This window comes from Nicotiana attenuata, chromosome 2 (genome assembly GCF_001879085.1).
Source record: "Nicotiana attenuata strain UT chromosome 2, NIATTr2, whole genome shotgun sequence".
NCBI lineage: Eukaryota > Viridiplantae > Streptophyta > Magnoliopsida > Solanales > Solanaceae > Nicotiana > Nicotiana attenuata.
In genome coordinates this window covers 28,208,808-28,225,617 of record NC_031990.1, presented here as the reverse complement: position 1 = coordinate 28,225,617, position 16,810 = coordinate 28,208,808, and the positions used below count along the sequence as shown (strand labels likewise).

The following is a 16,810-nucleotide window of genomic DNA, read 5'->3' as shown; positions in this document are numbered from 1 at the left end:
ACATTCTCTCATCTCTTAACAGCGGTATCAGTGCAATCATGCCCCAAAATCACCTAACCGATACTCAGTAATCTACTCACACCAAGCTAACCAATCCCTTATAAAATGACCCAACATATGCATTTAAATCCATAAACAAAATAAATCTCACTTAACAATTCATGTATGAAGCAATAACCTTTAAATTAACAGCCATTATTCATAATATAAAAAAATACATAAAGAAAATAATATTTCATTCATGCATGTCATATGAGTAGCCTTGCACAATTAGAAGTCAAAAGAATATAACAATATATGAAACTTCTATGACAAGAAATGAACTAGTCAACTGAGACAGATCTCGGTGACTCAAACAAATAATCATTACTATGCCTCCATAAATTCAAGCTGTAGTCGTCCTAACTAAGCTGCTCGTCCTGAGCCACATAAGTCCCTAAAATTTAAATGGGATGGTAACCAAATGGCCTAATTAGCTCCGTATACCTAATAAATATGTATCCTAGATCATTTCACCAAGAAGCTTGACAAGTATTTAAATAAAGCATGAATAATGCAATAGATGTTGATATAAAGAGTAAAACATTTATTTCAATTTATACATCTGATAATTGAAATGAATAATCAAGTAAAACACAAAGTCAAAATTAGCCCAAAAGTTTCAAATCATAAAGTCACATATTTATATTTTAACCGGGAGTACTAAAACATACATTTGAAAGTACTATATCTGTATGGTTATGGCTGTTGGTTTCGTATTATTAGATAGCTAGCTAGCTTTATGCTAAGCTATGGGTTTGTAACGTTTTTACTGATGAGTGATGATTAAAGAAAAGTTTTAATTGCCAAAAAAAAGAGTAAGTAATACATCGACACTTATTACATCAATAAATACAGCGGGAAAATATCCTCCCAATTGCCTGGTGCGATCCAAATACATTATCGTACAAATAGACAAAACATGCATTAATAGCAAAAGCTTGGGCGTACACAGTAATTTTGTATGTCGAAATTAATAAAAAGAACGGGAATAAATAATTTTAATTATTGTATTTCTAGACAAGAAATAGCCTTAGGCCCCGTTTGGCCATACATTTTGGCATTATTTTTTCAAATCTTTTTTGAAAACATTGTTTGTTCATAGATTAATGATCTATTTTTGAAAAAATTTGAAATTATATTTCAAGTTCCCAAAATCTAGTTTAGGGTAGATTTTGGGTGATATTTGTTCTCCCACTCACAAAACTTCAATTTTTTTCAAATAAAATGCATGTCCAAACATAATTTCAACTTCCAAAATTATTTTTCAAAACTACTTCAAAAATTATTTTTTCAAGTTTCAACTAAATCTATGTCTAAACGCTAGTTTAGTCCATTGATTTTGTTGAAGCTTAAGTTAGAAAAGTTTGCGAGACACTGCTTCGTCGAACGTGCCTTCGCCCCTAAAAGTGCCGACACATGGAGGATTTTAACATGTAGGCTTAAACCACTGGGTTTAGTCTACGTCCCTACACCAGCATGTTCAGTTTCTCGAAACAAATCAGATNATATATATATATATATATATATATATATATATATATATATATATATATATATATATATATATATATATATATATATATATATGCATATCAATCTCGGCTCTCACAAGTAAATCATAAAAATATTTTATATTTAAAATAAACCACATGACATTAATAACCTCAGAGTAATATATTTTTATAACATCTTGGCACACGTGACCAATCCAATACATCTGAATACGTATATAATATGTCAAATCATTTACCAATTATGAGAATTAAACTTATTGCAAAACATTTATGCTTTCAAAAGCATAATTCGTCATGTTTCATGAAATATAAAATCAATAACACTTGAGCAATTCATAATGTAAAGGTCACAGTGTAACTTTAATCCGCTCGTCCCACAAGTTAGATTCTCTATTAATATCAAGTTTCTAAACCATTTCAAACATATGAATTTGCAGAAGAAATGCCCCAAGAGGTACTAAGTCTAAATAAACCTTAACTTGCTTTTCACCCTCGATTTTCTAAAGTTGCTAACAACTCAATATCTACACCAAGATATTCAATTTACATCAATACTTGTTCAATAACCCAAGCAAGATTCATTTAGGCTTATACTTTGACTCCAAGTCGCCAAATTCAAGATTCTACCCCAAGGTGCTGGCTGTAGCAGCGGAACTATGCAGTACGAAGGGGGTTCAACTTCGTTATAAATTATACTATGCAAATACGACAAAAATAATTTTGTTTGTTATATGTGACCCGTTGAATCTCCTTGATATGAAGAAAAATTCAAGTATTATAGTGAAGGGGGTTCAAAAGTTGCTTTAGGTCATAGGTTTAAATTTCAAGTGCCACATCCTAAATTTTTTTTTGAATCCCCTTAGGTCATAGGTTCCGCCCCCAAACATGTATCTAATACCAAAGATCACTACATCTTCTATCCTAACCACCAACATTCCTGTCAAACAAGAGTTACTTTAATACCATCTTCCAACTACGTCCGAACATAGGCATCTCTAATTTCTCTGATTTCTTATCACATAGGACGCAAAAAGTTACCATAGCTGATTGCTGAGCTGATTAGATATTTAACCTAGCTATGACAAGTTATTTTGACAATTTTCTTTTTCGATGCAGTAATAAAACAAAAGAGATGGTTCTCAAAAATCTTCGTCAGTTTTTGCATCAACTCTCGAAAGAAACATATGAAGACCTCGGCAAAGAGATCCATCACCAACTACACAATGCAGTGAGTATATACAAGGCCTTTACTGTACCTTATTATATCACAAAAGAGACACAAACAACATGATAAAGCACAAATAGTAACTTTACCAATTACAGTACTTTTTATCCATATATTTTTTCCAATAATTTTCTTGGGGTTATAGGAGATTGTATTTTTTGTGTCTTGGATTTTTTCCTTGAATTTTTGAAAACCATTGTTCTAATAGATTTTGGAAAAAAAAAACTTATCGCTCTTGTAGGATTGGGAAAATTATTCTCTTATATGTTTAGGACTACTTGGAATCGATATGTAGAGGTTGTAAGTGGAGATTCTTTGTATTGTACTGTGCTATTCTTTTGATTTATAGTGGAAAACTCCCTCCACTTCTGCCAGAGGATTAGGCTTAGGCGAACCTCGTTAAATCCTAGTGTTATTTTTCTTCTCAATTTTCTTTGTGTGTGATTGTGTGCTAGTTAACTCACGATCTTCCGCAACAATTGGTAACGGAACAGGCTAGGTTTCTACAAATATTCTAGGGTTAAGATATCATCATCATCTTTAATAAAGAGCGAAGTAGAGAAATCCGATATGGGATCTAGTTTAAGTGTATGCAAGATTAGGATGAAATCATCCTTGGTTTTATAAGGGTGTTATAGAAAGCAATTTATGAGGATTTTTCTGAAAAGATGAGAGTCAGAAAAGGCAGACCTGAAGAAGAGGGCCTTGAATGTTAAAACTCACCTTGATGAGCTTAATTCAATTATAATAGACCTGAAGAACGTAGATATAATAAAATTGAGAGTGAGGATCCAGCCTTGGTTGTATTATGGTCTTTACCACTATCTTGTAGAGATCGTGATTTATTAGGCTGTATCGGGCCGCTTGCACTCGAAGTTTCTTGGCCTCCTTTTTGTCGCATGGCAGTGTCCCGTCCTGCAGGTAGGATACAAACCGGTTACGCCAGTCCCAAGTCAAGTTTAAAGAGAGTACCTCGACGTGGTCAACGGCTGAATGGAGGAGAGTGACCACGTTTTCTTTGTTGATATTTTTGGTGGCCGCGGCCAGCTTTGCTAGGTTATCTGCTTCGACGTTCTGTCCCCTGGGAATTTGCTCGAAGCGACATTCATCGAACTCCGGCATCAGCTTATGGATTTCTGACTGGTATTTTTGTAGCCTTTGCTCTTTGATTTGGTATGTTCCGGCGACTTGGTTTACTACGAGTTGAGAGTCGCAATGGAGGATTAGCCGACGGGCTCCGTATTTGATGGCTAGCTTCATACCTGCAATCACAGCCTCATACTCGGCATCGTTGTTAGTCATCTCGGGGCATCGTATGGACTGGCGAATTACTTCTCCCGTGGGGACTTCAAGGATGAGTCCCAGTCCCGATCCCGAGGCATTCGCAGCGCCGTCAGTGTAGAGGGTCCAGAGATCGGTGTGGGCGGAGGCGCGGAGGGCCTCTTGTTCCACCTCCGGAGATATCCCCGTGCTGAAATCGGCGACAAAGTCGGCAAGTACCTGTGACTTGATGGCGGTTCTTGGATGATAGGTTATGTCATGCTCGCTGAGCTCTATGGCCCATTTAGCGAGCCTACCCGAAAGTTCGGGTTTATGTAGGATGCCCCTTAGGGGGAAGGTCGTTATTACTTTTATGGGATGGCATTGAAAATAGGGTCTAAGCTTTCGTGAAGCTACGATTAATGCCAAAGCTAGCTTTTCGAGGTGTGGGTACCTCTTTTCGGCATCTATTAAGGTCTTGCTGATATAGTAAATAGGGGATTGCGTACCTTTGTTTTCGCGAACTAGGACGGCGCTGACAGCGACTTCGGACACCGCCAAGTACACGAGTAGGCACTCGCCTGGATCCGCTTTGACGAGCAACGGTGGTGAAGACAGATATTCCTTCAATCTTCTTAGTGCTTCGATGCATTCCTCGCTCTATTGCAGCCCTCGATCTTTCCTCAGCACACTGAAGAATTTGTGGCATCTGTCCGAGGATCGCGAGATGAATCTGGATAAAGTGGCTATTTGCCCTGTTAGTTTCTGTACCTGCTTCTTGCTATTTAGAATCTCGGGTATCGTGTCTATGGCCTTGATCTGGTCTGGGTTGACTTCGATACCTCGCTGTGATATGAGAAAACCCAGGAATTTTCCCGAAGCCACGTCGAAGGCACATTTTTCTGGGTTCAGCTTCATCCCGTACTGTCTTAGTATCTCGAAGGCTTGCTTTAAATGGTCAATATGATCCTCCTTTTTTGCCGACTTTACTAGCATGTCGTCAATATAGACCTCCATTGTCTTGCCAAGCTGCTCTTTGAACATCTTGGTGGACCAACCTCTGGTATGTTGCCACCGCGTTTTTGAGCCCGAAGGGCATCACCTTATAGTAGTATGTCCCTTGGTGGGTAATAAAAAGTCATCTTCTCTTGTTCCTCTTTCGGCCTTCAGGATCTGATTGTAGCCAGAGTATGCGTCCAAGAAACTTAGCAAGCTCTGTGTCCGGCTGTTGCGTCTATCAGCTGATCGATGTGGGGCAGTGGGAAGGAGTCCTTCGGGCATGCCTTGTTCAGGTCGGTGAAGTCTACGCACATTCTCCATTTCCCGCTCTTCTTTTGACCATGAACTACATTGGCAACCCATTGGGGGTATTTCGATTCTCTGATGGAACGTTGGCTAGTAGTTTATCTACTTCTTCGCTGACTGCCTCGTTGATCGCGGCGTTGAAGTTTCCTCTTGATCTGCCGTACGGGCGGATAGAGTGGGTCGACATTCAGTTTGTTAGTGGCAATGTCTTTTGGGATCCCCGGCTTATCTGAATGGGAGAAGGCGAACAAACCTGCACGGTTAGTTAAGAATTCATGGTAATTACCTGGGTCGGAGAGGTTATGCCCAATGTAGGCTCTTTCTCGAGCTGTCGGTATCGTCTAGCATGACAGGGTCGAGGTCCTCGATTGTCGCTTTGCAAGCTTCTACGACGTCTGGTCCCTAATGCCCTCCGTTGTCGGGTTGATTTTAGTTCCCGACATGGCTGATTGCTATGCTTCCGCGCTTTGCTCCTTTCAGTTGCTTGGTATGAGTGCAATCCTGGGCGATCCGGTAACATTCTTGGGCGATGCGTGGTTCACCCCGGATACTGAATATTCCTCATGGGTGGGAAACTTGATTACCTGATAGAGACTCGAGGGGTTGGCTCGCATGGCGTGTAAATCCATGGACGTCCTATGAATGACGTTGTAAGCCGTTTCCTGTTCAATGATGTGGAATATGGTTTCCAGCGTGACTCCTCCGCCAGGACTGGCAGTGATATTTCTCCGGAGGTACGCTCTACTGCATTGTTAAAACCTGTCAGTGTTATGCAACGCGGTATTACCTTATCTTCGAGCCTCATTTGCGTGAGAACCCTTGGGTGGATAATACACGCGCCGTTTTCGTCGTCTTACCATGATTCTTTTTACATCAGTATCAGCAATGCGTAAAGTTATAACTAAAGCATCATAATGAGGGAAAGACAAACCGTCGGCATCAGACTTATCGAAGGTGATACTATCTTCGAAGTCATCATACCGTTCGTGAGCGATCGTGCATTTTCAACTTGTGTGTGGTGGTGAATTTTACGTGGTTGATCGCCGAGTGTCATCGTCGCCGCCGCACGATCATCTTGTATGGTTCGTGCTGGGGATGGTGGCGTTTGCCGGTCCTTGGGATTGATCACGTCCACCTGGCGAAGTTGGCTCTCCCTTTGTTGCTGAGCAGCTCCTTCAGGTATCTTGGTTCAGCATTCTGACTACTTCTGTCGTAGACCTATGCAATCTTCGGTCCTGTGTCCCCTTTCCTGATGGAATTCGCATAGGACGTTTGATTTCCTTGCGCTAGGATCTGATTTCATTTTCTGCGGCATTGTACCTTCGTGCCCAGCTTCTCCAGTGCGTACAATATTTTGAGGGTGAGACACAAAAGTTATGGGCGGATAATAACGGAGGCATACCTCTCTCATTCCGAAGCGGGGCGGTATGTCGTTGCAAGGCGTTCGGGTGTCTCGAGGGAGGTGGATTAAGGGCTCTGACATAGGGCTGATGCCTTTCTCTGTTGAACCGTGGGAGTGGTTCTCGTCGCCCGTCGTTGCGTCGATCCCTCCTGATTTCTGACTGCATTTGATTTAACCGTTGGGTTGGACCATTAAGGTCGTCTTCGTCTGCTCTTACTTCTGCGCAGTAGGCATTGTGGATCTCCTCCCATGTAGTGGGGGGATACTTCATGAGTCGGCTGAGTAGCTTCTTGGTTGCTTTCGACCCATCTCTGTTCAACCCGTTTTGGAAGGCGGCGACCGCCATTCCTTCTGATACGTTAGGCAAGCCCATCCTTACCCTGTTGAATCGTGCTAGGAAGTCTCTGAGCCCTTCGCCCGTCGCTTGCCTGATTGCAAAGATGTCTTTGACCCTTGCTTCAGCCTTCTTTGCTCCTGCATGAGCGGTGGCGAACTTATCCGCCATCTCTTCAAACGTCAATATCGATCTAGCTGGTAGTTGTGAGTACCATGTTAGCACTCCTCCTGTCAAAGTTTCTCCGAACTTTTTCAGCAACACGGATGTCACCTGTTCTTTTGATAAGTCGTTTCCTTTTACAGCGGTTACATAGTGGATCAGATGATCTTCCGGATCCGTGGTCCCGTCATATATCCTCAAGTATGGGGGCATCTTGAAGGTTTTAGCGATTGGGTGAGGAGCAGCTTCCTCGCTATATGGTTGCTCGACGAATCTTCCTACGTCGCGTTTTGGCAGTAGTTTCGGGGCACCAGGTATTTTGTCTACCCTTTCCTGATGCTCCTTCATTTGGTCACGGAGCGCTTTATTCTCGTTCTCCATTTCTTTCATTTTCCTAAGGACGGTCGCGAGTGCATTGTCGCTTGTGTTGATGTCCGTGCGGGCGCTGCTCGTTCGTATAACACTTGGTTCACCGGCGGCAGCAGCGATTTCTGCCGTTGATGAGTCTTTGAGATTTCCCGGGGACGGTTTCTCTAGCAGGCCACTTAGGGTGTTCGTCAACCACTCCTCCAGTAACTTTTTGACTGCTGGAGGCGTTTCCTTTACTGCAGATGTTGAAGCCTCCCTTTCGTGCAAGATCGTTAGATCTTCGAGTGAGGAGGGCGAAATTTCCTCCTCCGGAACACTACTTGGTGTTACGTTCGCAATATTTTCTCTACCGGCCTCGTTGTGGGGCCCTATGAGGTTGGTTGAGACATCTGCTATCATCTTCAGCCTAGATTCGTTATCTGCCATTTGCTGGTTCTACGGAGTTTGAAGGATAGTGATTGTTGTTTTCGATATCCTAGATGTGAAATATGATTTCGACTACCGAAATCCCCACAGACGGCGCCAAATTGTTTGACTTAAAATGTTATCGAACAATTTTTAAGCAAATCAATCAATATACAAGGAGGGGTAAATCGTAATCGAAAATAATTGACTCTAGGATGATTTTTGCACTTTGATTCGTAATGAGAAGATGAACTGGGAAATAGAGAAATATGATGATATTAGAGAGAGAGAGAGAGAGCAAGTCAGATAGAAAGTATTATTGATAATCAATCTTCCTCCTTTCTTACACAACTGAGACCCTCCTTATATAGCGGAGGGGTTCTATTTTAGCTGCCAAAAAGATAAAGATAAAATAAATGTTATAGAGGGACCGACGTGGTTGCGAGGTCGTCCTTTGTATTGTCCTTGAGTCATTCCTTCAGCCGGGCTTGTTTGTATACGGTTGGTCGTACTTACTTTGGGGACGTGATCAGTCAAATTCGACCCCATACAGGCATGTTCCTCAGATGAAGAGGAATTTAATTTCTCTTTTGACTTTGAATGATCAAGTCTAAACTTTGTTGATGTACAATAATAGATAAAGCCTTTGTGAGGGCTGAGGGCAAGACATAGAGGCGTTGTTCCTAGTAATAAAGAAAATTCAAGTCAAGAGGAAGATTTTGTCATTTGGATCTTGAACTTTTTTCCTTGTATTTTTAAGAAATCCGTTGTTCTAATAGATTTGAGAAAGAAAAAATCTATTGTCTTTGTAGGATTGGGAAAATAATTATGTTATAGGTTTAACACTACTTGGGATCTATATATAGAGGTTATAGATGTGGATTCTTTATAGTGTACTGTACTGTTTATTTTTCTTACTCATAGTGGAAAACTCTCTCTACTTCTACCCCGAGGATTAGGCTAGGCTGAAACTCGTTTATTCCTTGTGTAATTTTTCTTCTCAATTTGCTATGTGTGTATTCTGTGCTAGTTAACCTACTATTTTTTCACAAAAAGAGGCCTGGAAGAGGATAAGAAAAAGTTTTGATGACAATCGAACCTTACACTTACGAATAAAAGGCAGCAGTCTTACTGGTGATTAGATTCATCATTCACTTTATCCGTTTAACTAAGAAAGAAATAAATTAAACGAAGGGAAGCAGATTTTAGATGAGTTTCGTGTGAGTTCAACCTAATCCATAATTTTAGCTCTAACTATGTAAATATTTATAAAAATTTAAAATCTATACACATAATAAGATAACATATTTTTTCTACACTCATTGATTTTATATCTTAGATTCGCCTTTGCAAACAGGACGAGAACCTCTAAAACTAACCAATGATGCCCGAAATTCAAATTCATCAAAATGATATGTGATCTTATTTATTTTCTTTTGGATGTAGTGGGAAACATGGTTGATGTCCTTGAGGGAAGAGAAAAATACCTGCCAAGAAGAAGCAGAGTTGCTAGTGCAAACAATTTATCTTTCAGCTGGTCATATGAAACATGATGAAATACTATTTGATGCAGAGTACAATAACCTATCCATCCTGACCAATAAAATATGTCGCATGCTTAATGAGCTCCAAAACGACAAGGTTAGAAATCGCTATATATAAAGATTTGTTTTAAGTTTATATTTTTGTATATGTATAAAGATTGGTTTTAAGTTATATATATGGATAATGTACGGATTTTTAAATTATTATAACTTTTTTTTTTGATAAACAACTTTTCTATTCATTCCATCAAAAATATACATTACATTTAGTAGATGCTGACCATCTACTCACCTTCTTTCATAAACTCTAGTCTAAGATTCCTTTTTTTAGCTACAACCATACATGACAATCCCAGTACTCTAAGGCTATTTCACAAAGAAAGCCAGTAAAGACTCTAGCATACTAAGGATAACAGTTTATCTTCTGCAGAGATTCTTTCCAATTCTGTATTGAAACACCCTTCAAGTGTATGTGGATTGCTATTTTTTTGCAGATGTTGTTGATTATCAGTTTACCTCCCTGGAATCTCAGCTTAATCCTTTCTCTCCATATAGTATTTACCAGCATACCAAACACACAGGTAACTATTTCACATTGTCCATTTCTCCTTTTAGCACTCTTGCTTATCCATTCAACTTCATTCTGCCAATCACGAATAGGTCTATCATATCCCAACCATCTTAGCAACCTCAACCATAATTCCCTTGTCAGCGAACACTCAAAGAAAAGATGATCAAAATTCTCAACAGCTTGCTCGCAAAAAATACACTGTTGTGGAGCTTGTATACCAAACTTCAGTAGCCTCTCCACTGTTGCCAATCTACTATGTAATGCAAGCCACAGTATAAATTTGAATCTTGGATGCATGTGTGGCTACAAAATAATGCTCTTCCACTGGACCTTTTGGAGTTGAGGGAATTGAAGCCTGTACAATTTCTTTATGCTGAACAAGTCACCCCTCTGTAGTTGGCTCAATCTGTTTTCCAGGTCCCCTTGAATACCTTGAAGCTCATTTATCATCCTTCTTATCTCAAAAATTTTCCTAACTACCCAGGCTGCATTCCTAGGTATAGACATATCTCCTATCGTATAGTTCTTTATGTAGTAAATGTGCATCCATTTTATCCATAGACTATCCTTCTTCTTTGCCACTGCCCATAGATGCTTTGCAATAGCAGCCTTATTCCAGTAGAGCATGTTCATTACATTTAGCCCCCCTGCACTCTGTGGCATACATATTGTTTCCCAAGAAATCAAGGCTCTCCTTGAAACAATAGCTGAACCTGTCCACAAAAATGATCTACAGATTGCCTTAATCATCTTCATCACTTTCTTCGGTAATAAAAATATTTGTGTCCAATACGATTGCACACCAAATAAAACTGATTTTATCAATTAAAGACGCCCTGCAGATGATAATAATCTCGATGTCCAGCAATTTATCTTCTAAGTTACCTTCTCTACTAATGGCCAGCACTGAGCAATGGAAAGCTTTTTGGAGTCCAATGGCACCCCAAGGTACTTGAAAGGTAGGCTGCCTTCAGAGAACCCCAGCTCTTGTAAAATTTCCTCTTTTTGCCAAACTGAAACTCCAGCTATGCAGACAGAGCTCTTGTCAGCATTTTCTTGAAGACCAGATACCATAGAGAACTTATGAAAAGCCTGTTTCAATAGCCTGACAGATTGTATATCAGCCTTGCAAAATATTAGCAAGTCATCCGCAAAACAGACATGTACCACACCCATTTTCTTGCACCTAGGATGGAATTTGAAGTCTTTCATCTTTATCAGTTGCATGAACTCCTTTTGCAAGTACTCCATGGCCAGGACAAAGAGATAGGGAGACATTGGGTCCCCTTGCCTTATTCCCCTCTTGCCTTTGAAAGGTGCTGTGAGTCCACCATTTATGTTGAGAGAATATGTAACTTATGAAATGCATTCCATTACCCATCTTGTGAATTTGTAAGGAAACCCCATGTAAGTTAGCAGTCTTTCTAAAAAATACCACTCTACTATATCGTAAGCTTTCCTCAAATCTACTTTAAGAACACATCTTGGGGAGATACCCTTTCTATTATACCCTTTGAACAATTCGTGTGTGAACAAAATGTTGTCTGTGATACTTCGACCTTCTATAAATGCTGACTGTGAACTCCCAATTAGACCTCCAATAACTTTTTTTAGTCTTGCTGTGAGGACCTTTGTGATGATCTTATACAATGTTGTACAGCATGCTACGGGCCTATAGTCTTTAACATGACTAGGATTTTGCACTTTAGGAATCAGTGTTACAACAGTACTGCTAACTCCTTTACGCAGCTTCCCAGTTACAAAAAATTCCTTCACAGCCTCATATATGTCATCACCTACTACTTGCCACTGTCTTGTGAAAAATTCAATTGGAAAACCATCCACTCCTGGGGCTTTATCATGGGGCATATCTTTTATTGCCTGGAGGATTTCATCTCTTGTAACTTCTTTGATTAGGTCCTCCTTCTGCTGCAAATTAAGACAAGGTCCTTGACGTATGACCTCTGAGTTTGGACATTGACATGTAGCATTATTCTCTCCTAGTAGCTTGCTGAAGAATTTGACAAACTCTTCCTCCACCAGCATAGGATCAGACACCTTGTCCCCCAGGTCATTGTAGATAGAGTTTATAGTATTTGTGTTTGTCCTCAGCTTCAACTGTGCATGAAAATACTTCGAATTTGAGTCTCCACAAGCTATCCAGTGTGCTCTAGATTTCTGATGTAAAATCTGTTCCTCTATGCTGCTCCATTTCTCTACTTCCTTCAAAGCCATTTTTTCTTGATAAATCAACCCTTGATCCATATGTTTATTTTTTAGTTCACTCTGAATGGCTTCAAGTTTCTGCCTGGCCTTACTGAGCTGAAGCCTATAAGAAGCCATATAAGTGTTCAATTCCTTCAATTCAGCTTTCAGACCTTTGAGCTTATTCCACACCCTGTGTATTTTGCCCCCATTTACCTCTTGATCCCATACCTTTTTCACTATTCCTGCAAAGTCAGCATGATCCATCACAGAGCTATACAATTTAAAAGGTTTAAGATGTAGGTTCCTTGTTTGATCCACAGCCTTGCATTGTAATAGAATAGGGGAGTGGTCTGACACCTCTGGGTTTAAGAAATCTGCTTCAATATGACTGTACTTCTGCATCCACTCAACATTCCCAGTGCCCAGTCAATTCTACTGTATGCCCTCTTTTCCAGTTGTTGTTTGTTACACCAAGTATAGAACCATCCCAAACTCTTCAATTGTGTGAGCTGCAGGGTAATAATTGCATCCTGGAACCCCTTGATCTCACTTTGTGTAACTGGAGCCCCTATCCTATTATCAGTGTGGAGGACATTATTGAAGTCTCCACTAAGTAGCCAACTGTCCTTAATATTTGCTCCTAATTTCACAAGTTTATCCCATAGCTGCTGCCTTTTGTTTACCTCATTACTTCCATACACCACTGTTATCAAAGTCTTGAAAGTGGAGCTTCTTTCTTGTACCTCACAATGTATAAATTGTTCATCAAGCATCAGTATCTGTACCTCAACATTTTGTTTCCACAATAGCCAAATCCTACCATTTGAGTGTTCCTTGTAGTTACAACAGAATCTCCAATCACTGCCCACTTTATTCATTATCCTGTTAGCCTTTATTTCCTTTACTCTTGTTTCTAAACAACCTATAAACTCAACCTTATGTTTCCTCAGAAAGATTTTTAACTTTTTCTGCTTATGGGCCTTGTTCAGACCCCTTATATTCCAAGTGCATAAGATCATTTTTGGGTGAAGCTGGATGGGCCAGCGTCCCCTGGATCATCATCTATCTGCAGAACTGAGAACCTGTTTGTGGACTGCATCATAACTACTGAACTTTGTTGGACACCTTTCCCCTTCATTTTTTCACTATCAGTAAGCTTCTCATTACCTTTGTTATTCGTTTGTTGCATGTCCCCTTCAGGTCTAGTATGTTGAAGCACATCTTCCTTCCTTTTTTCTTTTGGCATCCATTTCATATTCCCTCTGTGTTGTTGCTTCTTATTCCAAGCTTCCCTTGGTTGGGCCTTTACTTCCACTTCCTTTTCCTGCTTTTCCTTGAGCCAACATTCGTTTGAATTATGCCCGAATCTAATGCAATCACAACAGAACTTTGGCTTCCATTCATATTCAATTTGCTGAATTATTACTCCCCTCTTAGTTTGCATTTCAAAACTATCTGGTAGTGCTTGGGATATGTCAGTTTCCACCAACACTCTTGCATAGGACACCTTTTCCATTTCAGCAGTGATTTTATCAGTGTACAAAAGCTTCCCAACAACACTAGCAAGTTTGCTGAGTGCTTCCGTAGACCAAAATCCCAGGGGTAGACCTGGAAATGTGATCCACAAGGGAATCACACTCACACTCCCTGGATCGAATTTGAAATCCATTCTCCATTGTTGCAGCACAAAAGGCTTGTTGTGATATGCATAAGGTCCAGCTTGGAGTACTAGGTCCCTATCTTCAGTATTTTCAAATCTAAAGATATAGTATCCATCCTCATGATACAGAATTTGAGGCTTTTCAACAAAATTCCACACAGTTGTGACGTAGTTGTCCATTGCTTTCTCATAAGGGTTGTCACCTAGCACAAACCGAATCAGAGCTGTACTCCAATAGATCTCCTGTTCCTTCGTATCTTCATGTTCAATTTGCACAATAAAAGTACCATCCCTCATAGCAGGTGGTACATAGCATAATGTCTTCCCCATTTGAGAGCTTCGATTCTTCTGCATGGCTTCCTTTTTCCTCTCAATTTCCACTGGTTGTGTCATATCTTGCCGGATCTGCCCTGAATTTACGTTTGCTAAAAATTGCAGTCGCCGATGGACTTGCGATGCTTCCGTTGTTTCCTTCGGCAAAGTTTGCTCTTCATTTTCTTCAATTCCTTCCCTAATTGGCTGGAATATTTGTGGCAAAAAACTACCAAAAGTTACCGGCAGTAATCTCTGTTGAATACCTGTGTACGGCGTCACTGTCGTTCCGTCAATTTTCCCATCCTTTGCTGGTTTATGAAAAACTGTAGGTGCACTTCCCATCCCTGTTAACCAGCGACTAGGTTGAGTTTGAGCAGGGGTTTCCTCCTTTCCTTCATATTCCTTAGCTTCCGATGACGATGGAAGCTTCTTCCTATGTCTAGCCATGGCTGAAGCGCAGGTTAGCTGAACTTGCTTAACATGCGCATGCAGAGCCTCCTATCTTTCAATTAGCTATTATTCAATTATTATTATAACTTTTGATAATAATAATTATTATTAGCTATTTTCACGAGATTATTAATTAATGTTTTCAAAGGATTTACCTGCATTTACCTAATAAATAACAAGATTGTATAAAGTTGTGTTATCATTAAATGTTATTCTGTAATAGTAGGTTATTTAACTTTTTACACTATCGTGTATTTTAGCGAACCAACCTTATTTTTCATATTACTAATCCAACTTTTTATAAATGACTACTTATAGTATCTTTTAGCTGATATAATAGTGTAAATTTTAATTATTTACATATCTAGGCTATTGAAATTATACTCCATACATAATCATCTTTTCATGTCTTTTTTGTTTTGTAGCTTTCTAATTCTATTATTTTCCTGTTTGAATCTAAAACATTGTTAGATATCTGCTGACCAATGGTGTAGTAGGACTACTGGCAGCTCAAAGACCACTGAAATTGAATTAGACATGCAAGCTCTTGTAAAGCTAGTTTTTGGTAACTACTCAAGCAACATCAATCAAGACATTAAGCAAATATTTTTTGCAGTTGCGAAGACTTTTTATTACACTGCACATATTACTGAGGAAGTAATCGACTTTCATATTTCCAAGGTGTTGTTTCAACAAGTTTAGTAAGGTGTCTAGTGATTGTGTTTGTGAAATCACATGGTACTTTCTCTCTTTTTTATATTTTGTAATTGTCACTATCCATTTGAAACTTCGCTTGTAATTTGTAGAAGTGAACTTTATTAGTGCATATCCATTATTGGAGAGCTAAGATGATTCTGCAAAAAAATTACTTAATTTTAATGTCGATTCATTAGAAGATCCCAAAACAACGAAATATGAAAGGACGAATCTGCAAAATGCGTTTGACGAGTTGCTTTGATAAACATGCGATTCTGCAATATGTATTTGACGAGACTTATTGCTTTTTATAACACTAGTCTTTGTTACGCATGTATACCTCGCGTCAATAAAGATTAAACTTTGTGTGTGACTTATAAAATAAATATTAAAAAAGAAAATATAAGTGCTAAGAAATATGAATGCTAATCTCATTTAGTTAGCTCAATAAGAAAAGAAATCCTGCCAAAAAAATTCTTATAATTCTTATATACTTTATTGTAATTTATGAAGACTTCTGCGTGAATATTTTATGAAAATTATTTTTATTTTTATGACTTAATATCAGAACAAACAAATATTATAAAAATACATTTATCAACAAGTAGCTAAAACAAATTAAAAATTTAATCTTTTGGTCTTTTGGAAAGAAGAGGTTCGCCTTATATCTCATAGACAAAAATTAATAAGTAACAATATAAAGTTTAAAAATGACTAATGTTGAGTTGATATTTTACAACAAATAACTTAACATATACAAATATAGGGCGTTGTCATTTGTTGGAACAAAATAATAATAATAATAATAATAATAATAATAATAATAATAATAATAATAATAATAATAGTAATAATTAATGACAACTCATATAGAATATATATTTCCTTCTACTGTTTTATCCTTATCACTTCAAGTTTGCGGTTTTACCAATTTGACACTTTTTACTATACTATACACTAATTATGCTCTGCTTATTTTAATTTTTGTCACCACGAATGCTCTTCTTATGTAGACAAATTAGTGTATTCTAAGAGTTTTGTCGGCCTGAAATATAACTTTACTTATATGATAAATTTAAAAAATGATTAAATTTAAACTCTTCTACTACTTAGTTAATTCAAATTAATTATTTGTTCTCTATGTTAAAGAAAATAGTTAATTTTTTCCATTTAAATTCTTCATATATTAGTTCATCCGTATTTTTAGTATATTTAACTTTAATTATAATTTTATCCAACAAAAATGTATTCTGAAAGGGTAAAATGTTGATAAAATATTTTACTTTTGGATCTTTATATGTGTATTTACTTTTGGGTAAAATATCACTGTCATTAACTCTTGTCAACC

At 38.5% G+C, this 16,810-nt stretch overlaps 1 protein-coding gene across 2 annotated transcripts in view; it reads left to right on the top strand.

Annotated features, from left to right (window-relative positions):
* Positions 1-15,613, top strand: part of LOC109206107 (copal-8-ol diphosphate hydratase, chloroplastic-like) — a 33,704-nt gene extending 18,091 nt beyond the window's left edge. The window contains exons 13-16 of one of the 2 annotated variants that reach the window (XM_019368887.1): positions 2,673-2,784; positions 9,465-9,659; positions 10,057-10,143; positions 15,238-15,613. In XM_019368887.1, the coding sequence (XP_019224432.1) occupies positions 2,673-2,784; positions 9,465-9,659; positions 10,057-10,143; positions 15,238-15,468 (625 nt within the window). In that variant the 3' untranslated portion in view covers positions 15,469-15,613. The remainder of the gene's footprint in view (positions 1-2,672; positions 2,785-9,464; positions 9,660-10,056; positions 10,144-15,237) is intronic. The other variant, XM_019368893.1, reaches the window with a different exon arrangement.